Here is a 24843-nt window from a genome sequence, read left to right as displayed (position 1 = left end):
CCGAAATAATTTACACTAAAAAAAATTATTACTAAATGTGAAAATTGTGAAATGTTTGAATTGTCATAATTTTTTTGTTTATTTTCATGGTAGATTGCTAATACAATGGACCGTTTTCTCTAAAAAAATACGTTGGTAAAAAGATAGGGTTTTGAGATATTTGAGTTTTTGTGACAAAAATGATATTTTTTAATGTTAAAAAAGATTTTTTTCACAGTGTATATTTTCTTAGGAATCGCCATTTAGTTATCTAACTTTGCTGAACAATAAAATCAGCATCAAATCGCGATTCCCGGCCGAAATAATTTACACAGAAAATTTTTTTTTACTAAATGTAAAAATTGTGAAATTTTTGAAATGTTATAACTTTTTTGTTTATTAGTTTACCATCACCAAATTTTTATGGTAGATTGCTAATACAATGGACCGTTTTCCCTAAAAAATTCAAGTTGGTAAAAAGATAGGGTTTTGAGATATTTGAGTTTTTGTGACAAAAATGATGTTTTTCAATGATAAAATAGATTTTTTTCACAGTGTATATTTTCTTAGAAATCACCATTTAGCTATCTAACTTTGCTGAAAAATTCATAACAATCGAACAATCCGTTTTGGCTGTGCATATTTTTGAATATTTTTGAACCATTTTCACATACACCCTTTTGAAAAGTTAGTCGTGGCTCTAAATAAAAATTTGATATCGAAAAATGGCGATTTAGATGGAACTGAAAAACTGTGCAAAGTTTCAGTTCAATAGAAAATCATGAATTAAAAATTTTCCTTAATTTTGATGCTGTTGCTTGGAATCGCTCCTGAGTGGAAATCCGCCGTGCACTTATTGCTCTTGTTGCGCACGGATGGTTCTTACGCCCAAGATCAAGTCGTGCGTTTTTCATCGTAAAATTCAATAAAGTCGCTGTGACGGGCTTGGTGGTCTAGTGGCTACCGCTTCTGATTCGTATGCAGAAGGTCATGGGTTCAATCCCTGGCCCGTCCTTTTCATCCTACTTTGTATCTTTCTATCCACTTTCTCTTGCTCTCTCTTCTCTACATATACAACTCATGTATATTCATATGTTCATAGCCATCGCTAGAACCAGAAACGAATTGAAAAAAGTCGTTTCCCTCCCTTCCACCTTCCACTCACAGCACAGTGTATACATAACGCCTCTAAGTTATGCAACCAAAGTGTAGTGTGCCGCTTGACCTTATTCACCTTATTCACCACACAATCTATCACGAACACTATAAATAACCCTATCCATGGATCGCATCACCGACCCAACGGTGACTCCCAGATCTCCCATCCTTTCCGTCTAACAAATACCCCAGTCCGTGCAGGTTGTGGGGACGCAGAGTGCTCTCGGTCTCTAGTAGCAACAACCAGTACACTCTAACATTCCTTTGACGGGCTTGGTGGTCTAGTGGCTACCGCTTCTGATTCGTATGCAGAAGGTCATGAGTTCAATCCCTGGCCCGTCCTTTTCATCCTACTTTGTATCTTTCTATCCACTTTCTCTCGCTCTCTCTTCTCTACATATACAACTCATGTATATTCATATGTTCATAGCCATCGCTAGAACCAGAAACGAATTGAAAAAAGTCGTTTCCCTCCCTTCCAACTTCCACTCACAGCACAGTGTATATATAACGCCTATAAGTTATGCAACCAAAGCGTGCTGTGCCGCTTGGCCTTATTCACCTTATTCACCACACAATCTATCACGAACACTATAAATAACCCTATCCATGGATCGCATCACCGACCCAACGGTGACTCCCAGATCTCCCATCCTTTCCGTCTAACAAATACCCCAGTCCGTGCGGGTTGTGGGGACGCAGAGTGCTCTCGGTCTCTAGTAGCAACAACCAGTACACTCTAACATTCCTTTCCCTTCCCAGCTGACTATAAGGACTTGGCCGGCGCCGTTATTGATCAAATATGCATGAGCTGCTAAAATTGCACTTTGAGAATAAGTGGAATGTCCCAGCCTCTTATTCAATTGGATCTCAGTGCAACTGGTACCAGTTCAGATCAATCACGGAGGAGCAACCATTGACATGTATAGTCAGAATTGATCGTTTTGATCGTTTGATCGTAAAATTCAATAAAGTCGCTGACTGACTGCAATAAGTGGCGAAAATATGGCTTCAATGTCTATTCAGGATATATTTTCTCCAAAGGACCCACATTTGGATGATATGCAGCTGGTAAAGCTTCAGTGATAAAAATGTTAGCGAATGGTCTCAAATCTATTGACCGGCATATGTTACAGGTAGATTCAGCAAAAGGGAACCAGGCCCGTGCACAGAAAAGGCGACAAGGGAGGGGTTTTACCCCATTTTAGCAAAGGGTGGAGGAGGCCTTGTGTATAGAGTATCGGCAATGGGAGGAGTTTAACTCCCAAAACCCCTCCCTTGTGCACGGGCTTGTTGGGAACATAATATGCTGCCTGCGCTTCACCATCGGTACTGTAGCTATATTCTTTTTTTCAACGCGCATTATGAACAATGGCAGGGACAACTCCCTCCATTGCTGTAAAGAGTTGTTGTTCATATATAAGAGCTAGAATATAGATTTCAATCAAAATCTGATTTCCATTGCATTTTCTTCTTCTTCTTCTTCTTTATGGCTCTACGTCCCCACTGGGACTTGACCTGCCTCGCTTCAACTTAGTGTTCTTTGAGCACTTCCACAGTTATTTATTGAAGGTCTTTCTTTGCCTGCCATTGCATGAATTTGTGTATTGTGATTGGCCATCCAAAGCCTTAACCACTAGGCTAACTGGAGACCCCTCCATTGCATTTTACTCATTGTTTTTTTACCGCTCATCGTAGGCAACGTCAAGAGAAAATTTTCTTCCTCCTCCATTGTCCAATGTCAGATAAACTTCAATTAGTTACTTTTAGTAGAAAGTTACTTTTTGAAGAAAGCTTCAAAATCAATTTATTGCAGTGGATTAGGTTCACAATCTATTGCATTCCACTAATCTCGATACAAAATTTCTTTGGGCATAACAACAAAAGCGATCGATTCTAGGTAATATTCACCAGGCGTAATTCCAGTGCTGGCGACCAAGCGGCGTAGCATGTCGGGCGTAATGACCAATGAGTTTTTATTTGGGCGTAATTTTCATTTCATTCATTTTCTTCAAGGAAAAACGCTTGTTTGTACTTTTTGACATAACATCACCAAGAGGATAGTGTTTTCTTTTAAAATAACGGAAAAGATTGAGTGCACACGCACAAAGTGTTAAATAGGAATTAGTTTTAGATTGTGAAACTTTGCAAGCGTTTTTCTCGATTCTAACATTTTGGATATCCACCCTTTTCACATGTTGCTCTAATTTAATGTCATGAGAACATCACAATAATTATTAGAGGTAATTGAGCATAGTTTGGTACCGTCTACCCCCATCTGGTTTGACCTCATCTAATCTGAACACTTTTTAATTTGACCCCCTCTAATCTGCACATCGCTCAAACTAAAAATGGTTCAAACGTCATTCCGCTCATGGAACGGGGTGAAACGGAACGCAGAATCAAAACAAAACAGCAAAAACGGTTACCATAAGTGTGTTTTTCGATGTCCACAGGGTTACTAGAAGTTCAAATTAAAAAACGAACCCCGTTTGTTTGCATGAGGTGTCGTTCAAACTAACGGGGGTAGACGGTATGCATTCATTATTGAAATAACAAGACTTGTTATTTTCTAGATGTTTCAAAATTATGGTATTCGTTTTTGTTATTTTGCCTTTTATTACCACCTAATGAAGGGCATATCGAGGTATGATAGTATTTAAGTTCAATACCTTGATATGTTATTCACTTGTTGTTCTTTTCTGCTCGGGAAGGGAACGAATACCCCATATACAGGGTGTTAGGTTCCTGAGTGCAAACTTTTTAAAGGGTGATAGAGGACCATGAATGGAGAAAAAAATTGTTCTACGCATATGGTCAAATCTCAACCGTTACGTAGTTATTGAACTTCCCATGTTTTTGACTCTTATTGCCTTAACTGGCAATAACTTGAAAATGGCCAAACTTTTCGAAGTTTTTTTACCCTTATTTGAAAGATTATTGAATTTTCCATCAAATGGCGTCTTTGAATCGATTGGTTTAGTTAAATAACTAAGTTTTCTAGAGCAAAATAGCTAAAAATAGCGTATTTTTATTAGTTTTTGTCAATTATCTTTGAAACATGCGTAATAAATTAAAATTCTTTCTTAGGCAAAGTTGTGGGCCCGGTTACACTCTACAATTCGTTCTTTGACACTAAACTACTAGCTCTTATCGTTTTCTTGCAATTTTGATTCAAATGTGCGGCACAATGCGCAAAAAAGTCCTCTCCATGACAGTTGCAGATTTATGATCTGAAATGCGATGTTAAAAACGAAATTGCAACAAAATGATAAGAGATAGAAGTTTGATGTCAAAGAACGAATTGTAGAGTGGAACAGGGGCCACAACTTTGCCTAATAAAGAATTTTGAATTATTACGCATTTTTCAAAGATAATTGGCAAAACTAAACTAAAACACACTACTTTTGAGCTTTTTGCTGTAGAAAACTTAGTTATTTAACTAAACCAATCGATTCAAAGATGCCATTTGATAGAAAATTCAATAATCTTTCGAATAAGGGTCAAAAAACTTCGATAAGTTTGACCATTTTCAAGTTATAGCCAGTTAAGGCAATAAGAGTCAAAAACATGGGAAGTTCAATAACTACGTAACGGTTAAGATTTGACCATATGCGTAGAACAATTTTTTTCTCCATTTATGGTCCTCTATCACCCTTTAAAAAGTTTGCACTCAGGAACCTAACACCCTGTATAATCATTATCAAATGAGAGAATCGATGATGAGATATTGATTATTACAGTCAAAATCTTGATAATGATCGTGAGCATTTTTTTTTATCTCAAACTTCAGTTTAGTTTTCGAAGTTGAACTCTTGTATTAGTTTTTTTGAGCTTTGTTAGAATAGCTGTGTCATTTGGAACTGTATTTTTTACCTATTGACAAATAAATAAATGTAAATGTAAACTTAATTTTGTTCGTGCATCGATCATCGGCGCGAAAAATGGAAAACGACTGCGTGACAAATAGCGGCGAATGGCGCGCCGCCGATACCTCGTTTGGCGTCGGCGTGAGACAAGAAGTGTCGCGGCGGCGCGACGGCGGCGGTGTGGCGCGGCGGCGCACATGTCTAACTGGCATATTGGCATGAGGGAAACCAAAGGGAAGCTTGTGGAGGAGCCTACAAGCTTCAAATATGGAACCAACGATTACAAGCTGCCGTCCCAAGTTACACGTTGATGACCAATCAATCTTGTAAAGGTTTTGAAACCCGTAATAAAACTTAATACCATTTATTTTGGTTATATGATGGCTTTATGAACCTCTTTTCTTTAATATTGCAACCTTTCAATAGTCTTTTTGACTAAAAACAGTTTCGTCGGGTGGGCCATCATATACTGGACAAACAAGATTGTAGATTCCAAAAAATTTACAGTTCCGATTGAAATGACCACCTTCGAAGCCATGGGACATCCTGGTGCACACCGTTCACAGTGCGATTCTTCATGGACTTCAGGTCGGTCCACAGATCCGCATTTCTTTTTTTTTCGTCACATACGCTCTGCTAGGTTGTGTCCATTCGCATTGTTGACAAAGCTAAGCTATGAAACTATTGACCATCTTGCTATCGTTTTTCGATAATACCGTAATCCGGGGTATCGGGATATTTCCCACATATTGTTTTAGGTTTTGAGCGTTATTTTTTACAATTAAAAATGCCCCTCACATCGATCAATTTCACCCCACTGATCAATTTCACCCGTAATCACGGTATATCATTGTCATTGCCTCACAATATACCAGTGCTTCCCAAACTGTGCGCCGCGGCGCCCTGGTGCGCCGTGAACATCTCTCAGGTGCGCCGCAGGCTCTTGAGCCAAAACACAAAGAATAAACTCTTATTATCAAAGACAGAACATATTTTTTGTTGTTTATGTTTTATTTAGTAGTCACTTCACAGACTTTTTTGTATTCTATACCAATGTCCTGCATTTTTGAGGAAGACTTCAAAAGAAAATCACTCAAAGGGGTTTTCCCTCTTCTAAAGTTTCAATTAAAAAGTAAACATTTTAAAGTCCGCGAATGTTTTCCGGAATTTCTTATATTATCATGAAACATCTAGACTTTTACAAAGTTTTTAAATTTTCGGAATTTTGAAAATTTTTGTAAAGACTCAAATTGTTAAACTTTCTATGATTCTGCTCCGGATCGCCAATCCGGAGACGGAGGGCTCGATTCCCGTTCTGGTCGGGCAAATTTTCTCGACTCCTTGGTCATAGTGTATCATACTCACCACACAATGTACAAATTCATGCAATGGCAGGCAAAGAAAGCCCATTTATTAATAACTGTGGAAGTGATCTAAGAACACTAAGTTGAAGAGAGGCAGGTCAAGTGCCAATGTGAACGTCGAGCCATAAAGAAGACGAAGAAGATGATTCTGCTTAGTTTCCGATTTTATCAATAGCTTGTAATTCAAAGTAAATATTTCAAAAAGCTTTTTTGAAGTTTTTTCCATAATATTGTCATCTAAATTACTGTCAATCTCCAGGTCTTCGTGCTGTCTCAAACGTTCTGGGACGATATTTTCACTTACATCACTATAATATATCAATTATCGTAAAAACATCTGAGACAATTTATATGTCGATTTTGTCCATGATTCTGAAAACCGTCTTTTTTGAGTCGCGTCCCTCCGCATACAAAAAAATGACCCCCCACCGTCACTGTCAGCTTGACAGCTCCTGAATAATACATTTTTATATATATTTCCCCTAAAATTTGGTAATCTACGTGCTTTATTTAACAATTTTGAAAGCTTTGCAATGCAGTCCTCCAGAAACCTAAACTTTGTGTTGTAAGTTCTGTGAATCTTCAAGCAATTTTTCTTTAAGAAGCATTTTAAAAATCTATTTTTTCAATTATAAGAAAATATGACATTGAAAGATTTTTTTTACGATTTATATATGAAATTTTGAACTGAAGGTGTTAAAATTATTAAAATTCTATGTAAAAAGTTGTTGGTGCGCCGCGACATTTTTGAAAATTTCAAAAGGCGCCGCGGTAGCAAAAATTTTGGGAAATTTCATCCAAAAATGGCAGGCGCTTAAATTAATAACTGTGGAAAAAGTGCGCAAAGAACACTATGTTGAAGAGAGGCAGACCAAGTTCCAGTGAGAACGTAGAACCACTAGGAAGAAGAAGCAGAAAAGGAAGAAGCCGTAGAGCATAATAACCACTTATATATTACTTTGAAATTATCGCTTTCCACTTGCGAAGGATTTCTCCTGGGGTTTTCATGCGATTGAAGATATTTCCCTGCAACTTTGGGCTCGATCAGGATAGACAAAAAATAATAATGATGGGCTGTCAATCTCTTTGTTGAAAAAAAAAGAAAAAAAAACACGACAAACCATTTTTATATGGTCATCATCGTTGATTGGGATATTTCCAACTGAGTTTTAAAACAGTTTTATTGCTACTCTTAATACGGTACCTCTTCGAGCTTGATTTATTTAGTCGGAAGATGTTCTGGAAGAGCACTAGCGTGCACAGGGGGGGGGGGGGGCAAGGGGGGGCACTTGCCCCCCTTCTATAAAAAATTATATGCACCATTTTTGCAATTCTTGCACCTTGCATCTTACCACGCAATGTTGAGAATCACTGAGCCATGGTGCACCATTGACACATACAATTTCTTAGTATCTCATGCACACCCATGATGTTCTCAGAATCATCTAGGCTAAACTCACGCACCATCTTCTAACTAATCAGTGATGTCAGCACCATATTCGAATAACATGCACCATTTTGGCATTTCGTATTCAAAAACTGTATTCCATGTACGTGAACCATGGTGACTTCGGCACCACATTGAATTCTAAGCACCATTCTTGCAATTCGTGCACCTAGCCATACAAAATAACGAGTATCACTGAATAACAGTGACGACTAATACAGCACACTAACATCATGCACCTTCTTCAAAGCTTTCAATACACCATCATGATGTCCACAGAATGATCTAGGTATCCACGATTTATGTTGATCGCATGAAATGCCTTTTTATAAATTAAGTATCTAATACCTCATACTTATATGCACCATCATGAAACTTCATGCACCATCACAGCTCTTCAAGCACCATTTCAGCGTTTATCATATCATCTAGGCATCTAAAGCACCGTAATGCCGTAATGCTATGCACCATTTTTGCAATTCGTGCACCTAACCATATTGATAAGCTTTGAAAAACAGTGACAACTAATGCATCATCTAGCATCATGCACCTTCTTCAAAGCTTTCCAACCACCATTTTGGCATTCACTATATCATCTAGGCATCTTATGCACCATTATGATGTGGTTCACAAGTGAATTCGATGCACCATTTTGACATTTCGCATACAAAATAGCATTCCTTGTTCCTGGTCTATGTTGATTTCTGTGCCGTATTGAGATTCCTGCACCATTTTTGCAATTCATGCACCTACATATGGAATTTGTTGAGTATAACTGATTCATGGTAAAACTAATGCACCATACAAACATCATGTACCTCCTTTACATTCCATGCACCACCATGATGATTACATAAATATCTAAGCACCATCTCACGCGTCATCTAAGCAAATTATATTCCATGTACCTGATCCATGTTGACTTCCGCACCACATTGATTTCTATGCATCATTTTTGCAATTCTTGCATTTTGGATCTAATCACCCAATGTTGAGAATCACTGAATCATGGTGGCAACAAATGCACCCCTGATACATACAATTTCTTAGTAGCTCATGCACACCCATGATGTTCTCAGAATCATTTTAAGGCTAATCTCACGCACCATCTTTTAACTAATCAGTGATGTCAGAACCATATTCGAATAACATGCACCATTTTGGCATTTTGTATTCCAAAACTGTAATCCATGTACGTAAACCATGGTGACTTCGGCACCACATTGAATTCCAAGCACCATTTTTGCAATTCGTACACCTAGCCATACACAATATCGAGTGTCGCTGAATAACGGTGACAACTAATACAGCACACTAACATCATGTACCTTCTTCAAAGCATCCACAGAATGAACTAGGTATCCACGCATTATGCTGATCTCATGCACTATCTTTTAATCAACTGGAAATTAAATGCATCATACTGATATGCACCATCGTTAAATTTCATGCACCATCAAAGCTTTCCAAGCACCATTTCAGCGTTTATTATATCATCTAGGCATCTGATGCACCATCATGTTGTGAGCATCACATAAAATACTTTTATTTTGTATTCTATGCACCATTTTTGCAATTCGTGCACCTAACCATGCAACATGTTGATAATCTTTGAAAAAGGGCGACAACTATAATGCAGCACACTAGCATCATACGCCTTCTTCAAAGCTTTTCATCTGGGGCAGCAGGGACGGATGTCCTGGGGCCTGACGCACCCCCCCGCTTGCGAGTCAGCCGCGTAGTTGCCGGCAAAGAATAGGACTACTAACCCCAATTCAAGGTGTCAAGCGACCCGTGCCGAGGAATGAGTGATCGAGGGGGTGAAAAAGATGCTCGATCTTTAACGGAGCCTGTGGGGCACCTGGGCACCCCCCACAGTAAGCTGTCCCTTACCGCGTTAATGCAGAGCTCTGGCGTGGTGGACATTATTTCTCGTGCGACTCGTGGGAATCAAATATGAGTAAACAAAATTCTAAAACAAGTGCAACAGGTAGTAGTGGTGCGATCAACCCCTTCGCAAGAAGCGGGTTGATGCGGTCTCCAACAAGGAGAAGCGAGGAGTCAGGTGCTGGAAGCTGCTTACGCAGCTCAAGCGTGGGAGCTCCTGTCCACTCCACGGCAAGCCAGCCGGCGGAGGTTATGGACGGAGCGTGGTTGCTGAGGGCCATCAGCCAAGTAGCAGGAAAAGGACGGCCCGCATTGGAGGTAGCTGAGCAGCAGCTTGGCAAAATTATTGACTTCGCGACAACTAAGTCGAATATAAGTAAGGACCTGAAAACGGCCTTGCTTCGGCTTAGAGCGTCAGTCGATGAGGCCAAGCAGGAGCACGCGGTCGCGGTGCTGGCTGTGGCAGCGGCGGAACCCGCAAAGGAGAAAGCGTCTAAGTTTACGCAAACGGAGGCCTTCTCTTTCGCGGGTAGTCCGAAGAGTGTGGAAGCGAATGCTCGTGACAAACGTGACAAGCATTCGCAGAAGCGGGCGAGGCAGCCGTCAGGTGAGGAGCTGTCTGGCGGTGCCCGCAAGGCCAGGCGCATAATAACCCCGAAAGCCGGTGGTTATGCCGGAAAGTCGGACCCCAGCCAGGGTTCCCGGAAAACTGGGAAGGGTGGGCCTGAAAAGGCCGGCCCGTCCCGGATTGATGGGAACAAGGGGTTGCGACCAATGGTGGGCCCTCAGCAGCCACAGAGCAGGGCGGTCCAAGGAGAAGACCCTCCTTGGACAAAGGTAGAGCGGAAGAAGAAGAAGAAGGTGAATCCGCAGGTAGAAGTGAAGGACGCCAAGCCAAGGCGTAGGAAGGCAGGTGCCAGGCGCGAAAAAGGTGACGCTATCGTCATCAAGACCGAACAGTCGAAATACTCGGACGTCTTGAAGGCGATGAGGTGCGACGCCAAGCTCGAGGGTCTTGGAGCCGACGTACGCAGTATCAGACGTACTCGTACGGGCGAAATGATCCTGGAGCTTAAGCGCCAGAAGGATCACAAGGGCGCCGCCTACAAGAGGCTGGCAGAAGAGGTCCTTGGAGATGGAGTGGAGGTGAGGGCTCTTACGCATGAGGCGACTCTGAAGGTCAAAGACCTAGACGAGATCACCGAAGCGGAAGAGCTCGTCACGGCACTGCGGCAACAGTGCGATGTTCAGGTGGCCGCCACAGCCGTCAGGCTGCGGAAGGGGCCAGCAGGGACACAGATAGCTCTGGTTCAGCTACCTGTGGCGGATGTTAAAAAGTCCGTTAAAGTAGGGAGTATTAAGGTGGGCTGGTGTGTTTGTCACCTGACATTCCACGAGCCACCTGAGGTTTGCTTCAGGTGTCTGGAACCAGGACACAAGTCGTGGGACTGCAAAGGCCCCGACAGGCGCAAACTGTGTAGGCGATGCGGCGCTGAAGGTCATAAGGCCCAAAGCTGCACGAGTCCGCCCATCTGCATGATCTGTACCGGGAAAACCTCGAAAAACAGACATGCGATGGGTGGTCCAGGGTGCCCGGCCTTTAAGAAAGCCGCAGTGAGCAACAAATCACAGTGCAGGTAACGCAGCTGAACCTGAACCACTGTGATGCGGCTCAGCAACTGCTTTGTCAGGCGGTTTCTGAGTGGGAGACGGATATCGCCATCATTTCGGACCCATACCGAGTACCCGCCGGCAACGGCAACTGGGCCTCGGATGGGACCAGGAAAATGGCGGCGATATGGACGACGGGTAAATACCCCGTGCAGGAGTTGGTGTCTACTACCTATGAGGGCTTCGTGGTCGCCAAAGTAAACGGGGTCTTCTTCTGTAGCTGTTATGCGCCTCCGCGGTGGCCGATCGAGCGGTTCACGCAAATGCTGGACCGCTTAACGACCGTGCTAACAGGGCGAAGGCCGGTGGTAATAGCGGGTGACTTTAATGCCTGGGCTGTGGAATGGGGAAGCCGTTTCACGAACCAGCGGGGTCAGATCCTGCTAGAAACACTGGCCATCTTAGATGTCGACTTGGCTAACGTCGGTACCAAGAGTACCTATAGTCGAAATGGAGCGGAGTCAATTATTGACGTGACCTTTTGTAGTCCTGGCCTAACAAGTAGTTCGAACTGGAGAGTAGATGATGGCTACACTCACAGCGACCACCTGGCGGTTCGCTACAGTATCGACTACAACAACAGCAGACAGCGGATAGAAGAAGAGGCGGCTAGGCCAAGGCCAAGCCCTCGTAGGTGGAAGACATCATACTTCGACGAAGAGGTATTTAGGGAAGCGCTCCGCCGTGAGCGAAACTTACTCGGTTTAGACGGCGACGAGCTGGTAGCGGTGCTCTCACGTGCGTGTGATGCGACTATGCCTAGGAGAGTCCACCCTAGAAATGGGAGGCCACCGGCTTACTGGTGGACCGACGCGATTGCGGACCTGCGCCGCGCCTGTCTACGGGCTAGGCGGCGGATGCAGCGAGCACGATCAGAGGAAGAGCGAAACGAACGGCGGGTGGTGTTCGCCGCTGCAAAAGCCGCGCTCAAGACCGAGATAAGAGCAAGCAAGAAGGCCTGCTTTGAGGGTCTCTGTCAGAGTGCCAATACGACCCCGTGGGGTGATGCCTACAGGATCGTTATGGCCAAGACGAGAGGTGTGATGGCTCCTACAGAGCAATCTCCAGAGATGTTGGAGGGGATCATTGGAGGACTTTTTCCGCGTCATGATCCTAGTCCTTGGCCTCCTTTCGTAGGACAGCCGGGGACTGGGGCTGGCGATGAGGAAAGGGTCACCGATGTGGAACTTGCGGGGATAGCTAAGTCCCTTAGCGTAGGTAAGGCCCCAGGTCCGGACGGAGTTCCGAACCTGGCCTTAAAAGTAGCTATTGCAGAAGCTCCCGAGATGTTCAGGTCTGCTATGCAGAAATGCCTGGACGAGGGAGTTTTCCCAGAAGCTTGGAAGAGGCAGAGCCTGGTACTATTGCCAAAGGCGGGGAAACCACCCGGAGACCCGTCGGCATATAGACCAATATGCTTGATTGACACGGCGGGGAAGGTGCTCGAAAAGATCATCCTCAATAGAATGTTGAAGTTCACTGAGGGCGTAAATGGTCTCTCGAGCAACCAGTATGGCTTCCGGAAGGGGAGGTCCACCGTAGACGCTATCTTGTCGGTTACAAAAACCGCCGAGAAAGCACTCGAGCCTAAGAGGAGGGGAATTCGCTTTTGCGGGGTAGTGACTCTGGATGTAAGGAATGCATTTAATAGCGCCAGTTGGGCTGCTATTGCTGATGCGCTCTTGCGTCTGGGGATACCGGAGTACTTGTACAAGATTCTCGGAAGCTACTTCCAGAATCGCGTACTAGTATACGACACGGAGGTGGGTCGGAAGTGCTTTCACATAACCTCAGGAGTCCCGCAAGGTTCCATCCTGGGTCCGGTGTTATGGAATGTCATGTACGACGAGGTGTTGAGGTTAGAGTACCCAGTGGGAGTGGTGATTGTCGGATTTGCCGACGATATTACGCTCGAAGTCTACGGTGAAACGATCGAGGAGGTGAAGTTGACTACCGACCACTCGATCAAGGTTGTGGAGGCGTGGATGCGGTCCAGAAAACTGGAGCTGGCTCACCACAAGACAGAGGTGACGGTTGTGAACAACATGCAGTCGGCGCAGCAGACGGAGATCAGTGTAGGAGAGTGCACTATCCTGTCGAAGCGCTCTGTCAAGCACTTGGGCGTGATGATCGACGATAAGCTTACCTTCGGTAGCCACGTCGATTATGCCTGTAAAAGAGCCTCCACAGCTATTGCGGCACTGTCCCGGATGATGTCCAATAGCTCAGCGGTGTACGCCAGTAAGCGCAAGCTTCTGGCTAGTGTTGCTACGTCCATACTTAGGTATGGCGGCCCGGCGTGGGGTACCGCGCTAAGTACTGAATGCTACCGACGGAAGCTGGAAAGTACTTACAGGCTTATGTGTCTGAGGGTTGCAAGCGCGTACCGTACCGTGTCACACGACGCTCTCTGTGTCATTACTGGTATGGTGCCCATCAGCATTCTTATCAGTGAGGATATGGAGTGCTTCGAAATGCGCGGCACAAGAGGCATACGCAAGACTGTCAGGATGGCCTCTATGGTCAAATGGCAGCGCGCGTGGGACAGTTCCACCAAAGGAAGGTGGACCCATAGGTTGATACCGAGGGTAGATAGTTGGATTAATAGGCGCCATGGGGAAGTTTCATTCCACCTGACACAGGTCCTTACAGGTCATGGTTGCTTCCGACAGTATCTACACCGTTTCGGGCATGCGGATTCTCCCGAATGCCCAGTGTGCAATGGTTTAGAGGAAACGGCGGAACACGTTTTGTTCGTGTGCCCGCGTTTTCGCACAATGCGTGACCGCATGCTTGCCACATGCGGGGAGGACACAACTCCGGACAACTTGGTCCAGAGAATGTGTAGGGATGAGATTAGCTGGAATGCCGTTTCAACGGCTATCACCCATATCGTCTGGGAGCTACAAAGGAGGTGGCGCGTGGACTCGGAGAATGGCTAGTCCAGATGCAGTACAAGAGGTGGTCCAGGGGTTCGAAGTCGGCTTCGTAGGTCATACCGGTGCCCTGCGGTCGAGATCGACCCTTACAGCGATTAAGTGGCCGCGGAGAGGAAGTCCCGGTAGCGGTGCTGTCGTGGCGTCGGTCTACTGGGTTGGATCTGAGCCCGCGGTTGGAAAGGGGTCCCCGGCAAGGGTCGGGGTAGGTGAGACCCTGCTGTCTGCAACCTACGGATGCAGCTGATAAGGCCTGAAGGGTAGTGATACCCTTGCCTTCAGCAGGTCAGATCGGGTTGCATGTGGGCATCAGTTCTTGATGTCCGCTCAGCAGTAGGGCGCGGGCGGGGTTGACCCTGCCCGCCTTCCGTGGACAAAGGGAGTGGCGAGGACCACTCGGGAAACTGGCTAAGCGCCAGCATGCTATCGTGATGGACTCTCCAGTGCGAGTCATCGATGTTCGTTGCTGCTAGGCTACGGCAGCTAACCTTGAGGGTGCGATATGCACTAGCCCCTCTCTGAAGCAATACCTTCTTGGTGGTTCCGGAGAGACGTAGGGTTTGGCGACCATAGGAATGTGTTTTAGTGGGTCGAGGAGAGAGTAGTCCTGGCTTATACCGGCATTGTAGAAGACGGCCTCATCCCCACACTACCCTAACCTTCCTGTTAGGGTGTCTGATGAGCAGATTTATCCCCCTATGGTTTAGAAGGAAAAAAAAAAAAAAAAGCTTTTCATGCACCATTTGGCATTCATTATACCATCTAGGTATCATATGCATCATTATGATGTGGTTTACATTTGAATTTGATGCACCATTTTGGCATTTCGCATACAAAATAGTATTCCACGTACCTGGAACTTGTTGATTTATGTGCCACATTGAGTTTCCTGCGCCTTTGCACGAATTGGATGTGCTCCTTAATATGAAACATGACGAGTATAACAGAATCATAGCTAATGCACCATACATACATCATTCATTCCATGCATCACCATGATGTTCACAGAATCATACAGGCACCATCTCACGCACAGTTTCTGGAGGCATGCTTTCAAGAATCATTGGAAGAATTTCTGGAAGATTTTCAGGAGGAATACTTGGAGGAATCCCTGGAGACATTCATAGAGAAAATCCTAGAGAAAGCTTTGGAAAATTCCTGAAGAAATCGCTGCTGTAATCCTAGGAGGAATTCCTGAAGGAATCCGTAAAGCAATTCAAGGATGAATCCCCGGAGAATTATTAGAGAGACTTCTGGAAGAATCCCTAGAGGTTTTTTCTGCAGAAATTCCTAAAAAAAATGAAATGTAGGAATTCTTGGAAGAATTTCTGGAGGATTGCCTGAAGGAATTCTTTGAAAAATTTCTGGAAAAATATTTGCGGCTTCCTGAAGGAATGATTAAAGGAACTCCTCGAGCAAAAGAATTCCTAGAGGGATTTTTGAGGAATATCTAAAAAAAATCATTGATGAATCCCTGGAGGAATTCCTGGAGAAATTCCTGGCGAAATCTATGGGGGAATACCTGATGAAATTTTTTCGAAGAATTCCTGGAACAGTTCCAGGAGAAGTTTTTTTTTCTGAAGAAAACCGTGGATAAATTTTTGTAGGAATACCTAGAGGAATTCTTGGAGGAATTCATGAAGAATTTTTAAGATGATTTTCTGGAGCAATTAATAGAGAAATTTTTATAGTTGTCCCAGGAGAAATTTCTGGAGAGATTCCTTGAAAAATTCCAGAAACAATCCTGAAAAAATGTCTGTAGAAATCCCTGGAGAAATTTCTCGAGGAATTCCTGGAAGAGTTCCGGGAGAAATTTCTTCAGGATTTTCTGGAGAAATCCGAGCGAGAATTCATTTAGGAGTCCTTGCAGAAATTCCTGGAGGAATCTCTGTAGAAATTCCCGAAGGTATTCAGGATAGAATTAACGAAGGATTTTTGCAGGAATAATAGAGGAGTTCCTAGAGGAATTTCCGAAAGAATTTTTTGAGGATTTTTTTGCGAAACATTCCTGGATGATTTTCTTGAGGAATGGGGGGAAATTCCTGGAGGAATCCATGTTTGAATTCCGGGAGGTATTTCTGGATAAATTCCTGAAAAATTTTTTGGTGGAATAACTAGAGAAATTCCTGGATAAATTCTTTAAGAAATTTCTGGACAAATATTTAAGGCTTCCCGGAGGAATGTCTCGAACTCCTCGAGGAATTTGTGAAGGATTTTTTTGAGTAATTTCTGAAGAAACTCATGGATGGACTCCTGGATGAATTCCCGACGAAATTCCTGGAGGAATCCATGGAGAAATCCCTAAAGGAATTCCTAGAGAAATTCCCAGAAAAGATCCGGGAAAAATCCCTGTAATCCTGTAATCCTGTAATCCTGTAATCCTAGGAGGAATTCCTGAAGGAATCTGTGAAGGAATTCAAGGATGAATCCCTGGAGAATTCCTAGGAAAAATATCTGGAAGATTTTTAAAGATTTTTCTGGAGAAATTCCTGAAAAAATGAAGTAATTCCTGGAAAAAATTCTGGAGGATTTCCTGAAGGAATTCTTTGAAAAATTTCTGGAACAGTTTCAGGAGAAGTTTTTTTCTGGAGAAATCCGTGGATGGACTCTTGGAGGAATACCTAGACGAAATCTTGGGGGTATCCATGAAGATTTTTTTAGAGAATTTTCTGGAGCAAAACTAGAGAAATTTTTATAGTTGTACCAGGAGATTCCTGGAAAAATTCCAGAAAAAAAAATCATGAAAACAATTCTGTAGAAATCCCTGAAAAAATTTCACGAGGAATTCCAGGAAGAGTTCCGGGACAAATTTCTTCAGGATTTTCTGGAGAAATCCGAGCAGGAGTTCCTTACGGTATCCTTGCAGAAATTCCTGGAGGAATCCCTGTAGAAATTCAAGATGGAATTACTGAAGAAATTTTTGAAGGAATAAATGGAGGAATTCCTGGAAGAATTCCCGAAAGAATTCTTTGAGGTATTTTTTGCGAAACATTCCTGGAGGAATTCCTGGAGAAATTCCTGGATGATTTTCTTCAGGAATCTCTGAAGAAATTCCTGGGAGAATCCATGTTTGCATTCCGGGAGGTATTTCTGGATAAATTCCTCCAGATTTTTTTGGAGGAATTCATGTATGAATTCTTAGAGGAATAACTTGAGAAATTCCTGGATGACTTCTCTAAGGAATTTCTGGACAAATATTTAAAGCTTCCTGGAGAAATGTCCTCGGGAATTAATTAAGGATTTTTTTGAGAAATTTCTGAAGAAACTCATGCATGAATTCCCGAAGAAATTTCGGAGGGATCCATGAAGAAATCTCTGGAGGAATTCCTAGAGAAATTCCCGGAAAAGATCCGGATAAAATTATTTTGAGATTTTCTGGAGGCATTAGTCGAGGAATTTCTGGAAGAATCCCTGGAGACAATATTGAAGGAATTCTGGCAGAAATTCTTAGAGAACTTTCTGTAGGAATTCCGGCAGCAATCCCTGGAGGTATTTCATGAGGATTCCATGGAAGTATCCCTGGAGGAATTCCTAGAAGAGTTCAAGGAGAAATTGATATAGGATTATGTGGAGGATTCCGTTAAGGATTTCCTGGAAAAATCCCTGGATGAATGCCTTGAAAAATTCCTGGTGGAATCCATTCAGGGAGGAATTTCTGAAGGAATTCCTGAAAAATTCCTGGAGGAATCCATGGAGGTATCCCTGAAGGAATTCTTGGAAGGGTTCCGGGAAACATTCCTTTAAGATTCTCTGGAGGAATTCTGACAGAAATTCCTAGAGGATTTTCTGGAGTAATACCTGGAGGTATTTCTGGATGAATTTTTGAAGAAATTCATGAATAAATCGTTGAAGGAATGAATCCCTGAAGAAGTCCATGAGAATTCCCTGTAGAATGTCCTGGAGGAATTAATGAAAGAATTGCTCGAGAAATTCCAGGAGGAATTCCTGGAAGAGTTCCGGCAGAAATTCCTTTAGGATTTTCTGGAGGAATTTGTAGAGCAATTCCTTTAAGAATCCCGGGAGGAAATATTGAAGAAATTCTGGCAGACATTCCTAAACGATTTTTTCTAGAAGAAATTTCAGGAGGAATCTCTGGAGGAATTATTGGAGTATTTACCAAAAGAATTATTTGAGGAATTTCTGGTGAAATATATGAGGCTTCCTGGAAAATTAATGGAGGAATGCCTGAAGGAACATCTCGAGGAATTTCTGAAGGAATATTTGGAGTAACTTATGAAGATATTAATTATTGCATCCCTGGAGGAATTCCTGAAGAAATTTCAGGAAAAAAATCCTGGAGAAATTCCTAGGGGATTCCGTGGAGGATTCCCTGGTGGAATTTCTCGCGGAATCATTCGAGGAACTCCCGGAATTCCTGGAAGAGTTTCAGGTGAAATTACTTTAGGATTTTCTGGTGGAGTCCATGGATGAATTTCGGGGAGAAATCTCTGGAGGCATCTCGGAGGAATTTCTGGAGGAATGTCTGAAGGAACTACTCGGGAAAATTCTTAACGAATACCTGGTGGATTTTTTGAGGAATTTCTGAAGAAATTTATGAATGAATTCCTGCATGAATTCTTGGTTAAATTGCTGGAAAAAATCTTGAAGAAATTCCTGAAGGAATCCGTGGAGGATTTTCTGGACAACTTCCTTGCGGAATTCCTCGAGGAATTCTTGGAAGGGTTCCGGGAGACACTCTTGGGGAACTCAGGCAGAAATTCCTAGAGGATTTTCTGAAGGAATGCCTGGAGGAACTGCTGGAGGAATTTCAGGAGTTCTTCCTCGACAAAGTTCTGAAAGAATTCCTGGTGGAATTTCTGGAGGATTTTTTGTGGAATTTCTAAAGAAATCCATGAAGGAATTTCTGACGAAATTGTTTGAGGATTCCCTGAAGGAATCCATGGAAAAATCCTTGGAGAAATTTGGAGAATTCCGTGAGAAATTCCTTTAGCATGTTATGGAGGCATCCGTGGAGGAAATATTGGGGGAATTCTGACAGACAAACATTCAGGAGTTTTCCTAGAAAAATGTCAGGAGGGATCTCTGGAGGAATTTTAGGAGTATTTACTGGAGGAATTCCTGGGGGATTTATTTGAAGAATTTCTGGAGAAATATATGAGGCTTCCTGGAGAAATGTCTGAAAGAACTCCTTGAGGAATTTCTGAAGGAATTCCTGGAAGAATTTCTGGAAGAAGTTTCTGAGGAATTTTTGAAGAAATTCAATAATGAATTCCTGGAGAAATTCCTTAAGAAATTTTTGGAAAAAATCCTAAAGAAATTCCTAGAGGATTGCTTGGAGGTATTCCTGGAAGAGTTTTGGAAGAAATTCCTTCAGGATTTTTTGCAGGAATCCGTGGAGGGATTCCTGAAAGAAATCACTGGTTGCATATTGGAGGAATTTCTTAAGAAAAGTCTGAAGGAACCCCTCGAGGAATTTCTAAAGGAACATCTGGAGGAATTACAGAAGAAATTCATTATTGAATCCCTGAAAGAATTCCTGAAAAAAATCCTGGAAAAATTCCTGGAGAAACTACCGGAGGAATCTGTGGAGGATTTCCTGTAGAGATTCCTCGCGAAATTTTTGGAAGAGTTCCGGGAGACATTCTGGCTGAAATTCCTAGAGGATTTTCTTGAGAAATCCCTGGAGGAATTTCATGGGGAATCCTTGGAGGATTTTTTTTAGGAATTCCGGTGGGAATTTCTGGCGTTATTTTTCGAGAAATTTCTGGAGGAATTTGTTGAGGAATTTAAGAAGGATTTTTTGAAATGATTCATGGATGAATCCCTGAAGGAATTCCTGAAGAAATTCGTTGAGAATTTCCTGGAAAATTTTCTGAAGGAATTCCTGGAGGAATTTCTCAAGGAATTCCAGGAAGATATTTTTCAGAAATTCCTTTAGGATTTTCTGGGGGATTCCGTGGGGCAACTCCTAGAGGAATCCCTGGAGGAAATATTGGGGGCAGACATTTCTAGTGGATTTTTCCTAGAAGAAATTTCAGGCGGAATTCCTGGAGGTAATTTTGGAAGAATTCCTGGAGTATTTACTGGAGGAATTATTTGAGGAATTTCTGGAGAAATATACGAGACTTCCTGGAAGAATTTCTGAAGGAATTATTGGAAGATTTTTTGAGGGAATTCCTGGAGGAACTCATGCACGAATCTTTGAAGAAATTCTGGAGGAGTCTCTGTAGATTGCAATAAGGATTCCGATCAAAATGTTCTATCTAGGAGTTCTGACATTCTCCTAGCATCATTAATTGTCTAGGATCAAAATTCTTTCACAACGACAATATTTTTTTTCTATAATTGATAATTTTCTAGATATTCTCCATTGTACTTGATACGTTTATAAAATTTTATAAGAGTCGAGATAATGACTTCATATTTAAGTTTCGTATTGCCTTGAAATCATTACCATCCGAAGCTTTCTCTAGAATCCTAATATGAAGTACTTGGTGATGTTGGCACCACAACATGTTGAAACCCCTACTTGGGAATTCATATTGCGTGTAACACCATCATTCTATTTTGCACCATGATCATACATATATTGCACCATTATTATAGTGCCCCCCCCTAAGGAAGAACCCTGCGCACGCTAGTGTGGAAGAGTTTATCAAGAGGACGCATAAATATGTTTATTGAAAGTTTTGAAAAATAATGGTCACGGAAATTTCTTATAGAACAGAATGAAACAAAAAATATTACTTGGATAGCGAACATCGAAGGAATTATTGATGCATTTTTGCGCTCGCTAATCATCAAACCAAATTTGGTGGTTTATGGAACTGACACAAATATGTATCGCTGCCTAATTAGTCACTCAATGCTAGTTCCAAATATGTGTATCTAGCGGCTCGTACACATCTGACCACTTATTTTGGCGCTCAAACATATCAAATTCTGCGGTTTACGACTGACACGTTTCGGAAGCAAAGCATGTGGTTCACAGTCAAACTTATTTGGCTATATAAGCTGATTTTTGTCCATTTGTCTATCATACCTTATTAGATTTTCCGTTTGGTCACATTCAGTTGCATTTGGTGTTTTAATCGGTAACAATGGCCACCGGAAATCGCAATTTGCTTGCACTGCTGCAACGTCCCCTGGAGCCTACATTCTATCCCAAGGATGACGGAAGAACGGTGATCGACCTACCGGAGAACTATCTCACCGAACGCTACAGACCAATTGGAGCGAACATCCAGAACCGATTTGGAAACGACGCCGATACCCGAATTCCCGTTCGCAATGTAGGAAGTCCAAACATTGCCTTTGCGGAGGCCATTCCTCGCCGGGGTGGATTTTCCTTGTTCAATCAAAGGGATCGTAGTGTTGCCGGAGAGTTGATTACGTTTTTCGTGAACCAGCCGGATCCAGATACGCTGATGGCAGTAGCTGCGTATGCTCGAGACCGTGTGAACCCTGTTCTGTTCCAGTATGCGCTAGCCGTTGCCATTCAACATAGACCGGATACGCGTGAGTTGAACATTCCATCGTTCTTGGAGCTGTTCCCGGACTCTTTTGTAGATCCCTCGGTGTTCCCCAAGTTGCGTGAAGAAGGTTCGGTCGTTCAACAGGAGAATCGGGTAGGTTTTATGGTTTAACCAGAATAAGAAGATGTTCAAGAGTCCTTATAAATTTATAGATGGTCATCGACATCCCGTTGAATTTCACCGCTTCTGAACGCGAAGAGGAACAGCGGCTGGCGTTCTTCCGCGAGGATATTGGAGTTAACCTGCACCATTGGCACTGGCATCTGGTGTATCCAGGAGATGGACCCGATGCAGTTGTCCGCAAGGATCGTCGTGGCGAGTTGTTCTACTACATGCACCAACAGCTGATTGCCCGATACAATGTGGAACGGTTCTGTGCCCGTCTTGCTCGAGTTCGACCATTAAACAATCTACGTGTACCCATTCCCGAGGGTTACTTCCCGAAGATCATCAGAAGTTTGACCAACCGTGCGTTCCCACCTCGTCCACAAAATCAAGTTTTGTCTGATATTAATCGGGTGGATGATCAAGTGGTTTTCACCATAACTGACTTGGAAAATTGGGAGCAACGTATTGCATCCAGTATTGATGCAGGATTTGTAATGGGAGTAAGTACAACAATACTATGATATATGTATGAATAAACTAACTTTCAAATTTATTCCCAGACAAACGGCCAACGCATACCCTTGACAGAACAAAATGGTACTGATATCTTAGGTAACATCATGGAACCTTCCTCGCTTTCGGTCAACCGCCAATTCTACGGAAGCTATCACGGAAATCTGCACAACGTCATTGCATATAGTCATGATCCAGAGGGTCGTTTCCTGGAAGGCTATGGAGTTGTTGGAGAGTTCCAAACGGCCATGAGAGACCCCACGTTCTACCGTCTGCACGCTCAAGTTGATAACATGTTCCATCGCCACAAAAATACTCTACCACCTTATCAAGCCAGCCAGCTCAACTATAACGGAGTTCAAATTCAGTCGCTTGGAGTTCAGCTGAATCGTGCTAATGCCCCGGCGAACGTGCTTCTGACCTATTGGCAACGCTCGCAGGTTGATTTGGCAACTGGTTTGGACTTCGGCCCACAAGGAAACGTCTTCGCTTCGTTCACCCATCTTCAACATGCTCCGTTCACTTTCCGCCTGATGGTCAACAATACTGGTGCTAGACGTCGAGGAACTTGCCGAATCTTCATTGGCCCGAAGACTGACGAACGCAATGTTCCGCTTACTTATCAGGAACAACGCATTCTCATGATTGAACTGGACAAGTTTAATGTTACTTGTATGAAGCTGAAAGTTTCAGCGAATCAAACAGCCTCTGACATACTTTTTCTTTTTCAGTGAACCCTGGTAACAACAGCATCGTACGTCGTTCAGAACAATCCAGCGTGACGATTCCCTATGAGCGAACCTTCCGCTCGGTAGCTCTCTCCAATCAACCGACTGGTGCTGAACAGTTCCGGTTCTGTAATTGTGGATGGCCATCTCACCTGTTGATCCCCAAGGGCACTCCGGAGGGAATGACCTTCGATCTGTTTGCGATGATTTCTGACTTCACCGGCGATACTGTCAATCAGGAGTTTGACGAAAACGTGGACTGTAATGACTCGCACTCGTTCTGCGGCCTTCGTGATCGTCTGTATCCGGATCGTCGTCCGATGGGCTATCCGTTCGATCGTCCTGCCACGGGCGCCACTAGAAGCTTGCAGGACTTCACACGTCCGAACAGCAACATGGCCTTGGCTAATGTGCAAATCCGGTTCACCAACACAGTTATTGCAAGGACCTAAAGAATAACAAACTTTACGAAATAGGCACATTGATATTGACTTGTATGTATATTTTTGGAATGAAATCGAATAAATTTGGCAATAATCTGCAATGAAGCATACGTCCACCTATCTCCAGTATATCCCATGCCCTGGATTACTTTCTCCTGCGAGAGTCACTTCAATCCCTCTCAGTTCTCTTGCAGCATCATTGTAGGTATTAACTTGCAACTTGAATTTGTATTGCCACAATCCGACCGAGCGCCATTGCTCTCTGTTGTTATCACATGATACCAAATATAAGACACATTCACACACAGTCTGGTCCTCGATGGGCGCTATCGAGTATGTGGCTTTTCGGAGCTCTTGACCCACACTGCGCTCGGACACTACTGGAGAGCTTGGTCAGATCGACACGACGCCGACGACGGTTTGTGCGTTCTGTTCTATCGAATTGAATTCTGGAAACCGAGATAAATTAAAGCAAGAGCACTCGTCGTCATCGTTGCCCAGATGCATTGATATTATATGTGTCACGCGAATGTGGGTTTGCGGTGCGATAAAATTCCCTTTTTGTGGTCATCGCCTAGTTTGAGTTGAAGTGGAATTGAAGATTAATGATTAGGACTGTTTCGTGGCAATAATTCACAGAAGCACTTTTTCATGTGAATAATTGCTTTGGTCACTTATCCAGCCTAAAATCTCTCTTTAATAACTGGTTGACAGAACAAAATTTGAAAAATTGATATATCATTTCCTCGTCTGTACAGCCTTTTGACCACAAAAGTGAGACGGTTCTACAGATGGTTTAAAAGGACTCTTTGTCGCGTCGTGGTTCATTGCTATGGGAGTGAGTATTACGAAAATAAAGCGTGTTTTTTTTTTATCTTGCGATTGATCGGTAAAATCGGAATTTTGCATGTTTTACGATTATCGCAGCGCGTATTTGCAGTAGTGTGAATCATACAGGGTGCGGCAGGAAAAAATGCGAAAAGTTCAAGGCAATATTACACGCTAAATATGGGATATATATGACTATTTTTTCATGACAGTGTATCAGTCAATGTCTATATTCTAGCACTGAAAAATAAAAATGAACATATTTGATGTTTAACATGTTGTAATGTAGGCCTAATAAGCGGATATCAATAAACTGCGCGCCCAATGGTCATTAAACTAAATGACTATAACAGTAACAAAATTAGCTCAAATTCGATGAACAACCAGACCACACTGATCCAAAACCATGTAGTTTC

General features: G+C 43.0%; 2 protein-coding genes across 3 annotated transcripts in view; one reads left to right on the top strand and one right to left on the bottom strand.

Annotated features, from left to right (window-relative positions):
- Positions 1–23704, top strand: part of LOC115270199 (phenoloxidase 8-like) — a 29291-nt gene extending 5587 nt beyond the window's left edge. Inside the window, exons 2-5 of one of the 2 annotated variants that reach the window (XM_062852169.1) lie at positions 21346–21900; positions 21960–22415; positions 22476–23100; positions 23160–23704. In XM_062852169.1, coding sequence (XP_062708153.1) covers positions 21373–21900; positions 21960–22415; positions 22476–23100; positions 23160–23608 — 2058 coding nt within the window. In that variant the 5' untranslated portion in view covers positions 21346–21372 and the 3' untranslated portion in view covers positions 23609–23704. Of the gene's footprint in view, positions 1–21059; positions 21901–21959; positions 22416–22475; positions 23101–23159 lie in introns of those variants that run through there. The other variant, XM_029879452.2, reaches the window with a different exon arrangement.
- The window catches only part of LOC115269863 (uncharacterized), a 51066-nt gene extending 26527 nt beyond the window's left edge, over positions 1–24539 (bottom strand). Inside the window, exon 1 of the mRNA XM_062848306.1 lies at positions 23749–24539. The gene's annotated coding sequence lies outside the window, so the exon portion shown is untranslated. The remainder of the gene's footprint in view (positions 1–23748) is intronic.
- Between the last annotated feature and the right edge of the window lie 304 nt (positions 24540–24843).

Source organism: Aedes albopictus, chromosome 2, assembly GCF_035046485.1.
Source record: "Aedes albopictus strain Foshan chromosome 2, AalbF5, whole genome shotgun sequence".
NCBI classification, from domain to species: Eukaryota; Metazoa; Arthropoda; class Insecta; order Diptera; family Culicidae; genus Aedes; species Aedes albopictus.
This window is presented reverse-complemented; position numbering and strand designations above follow the sequence as displayed.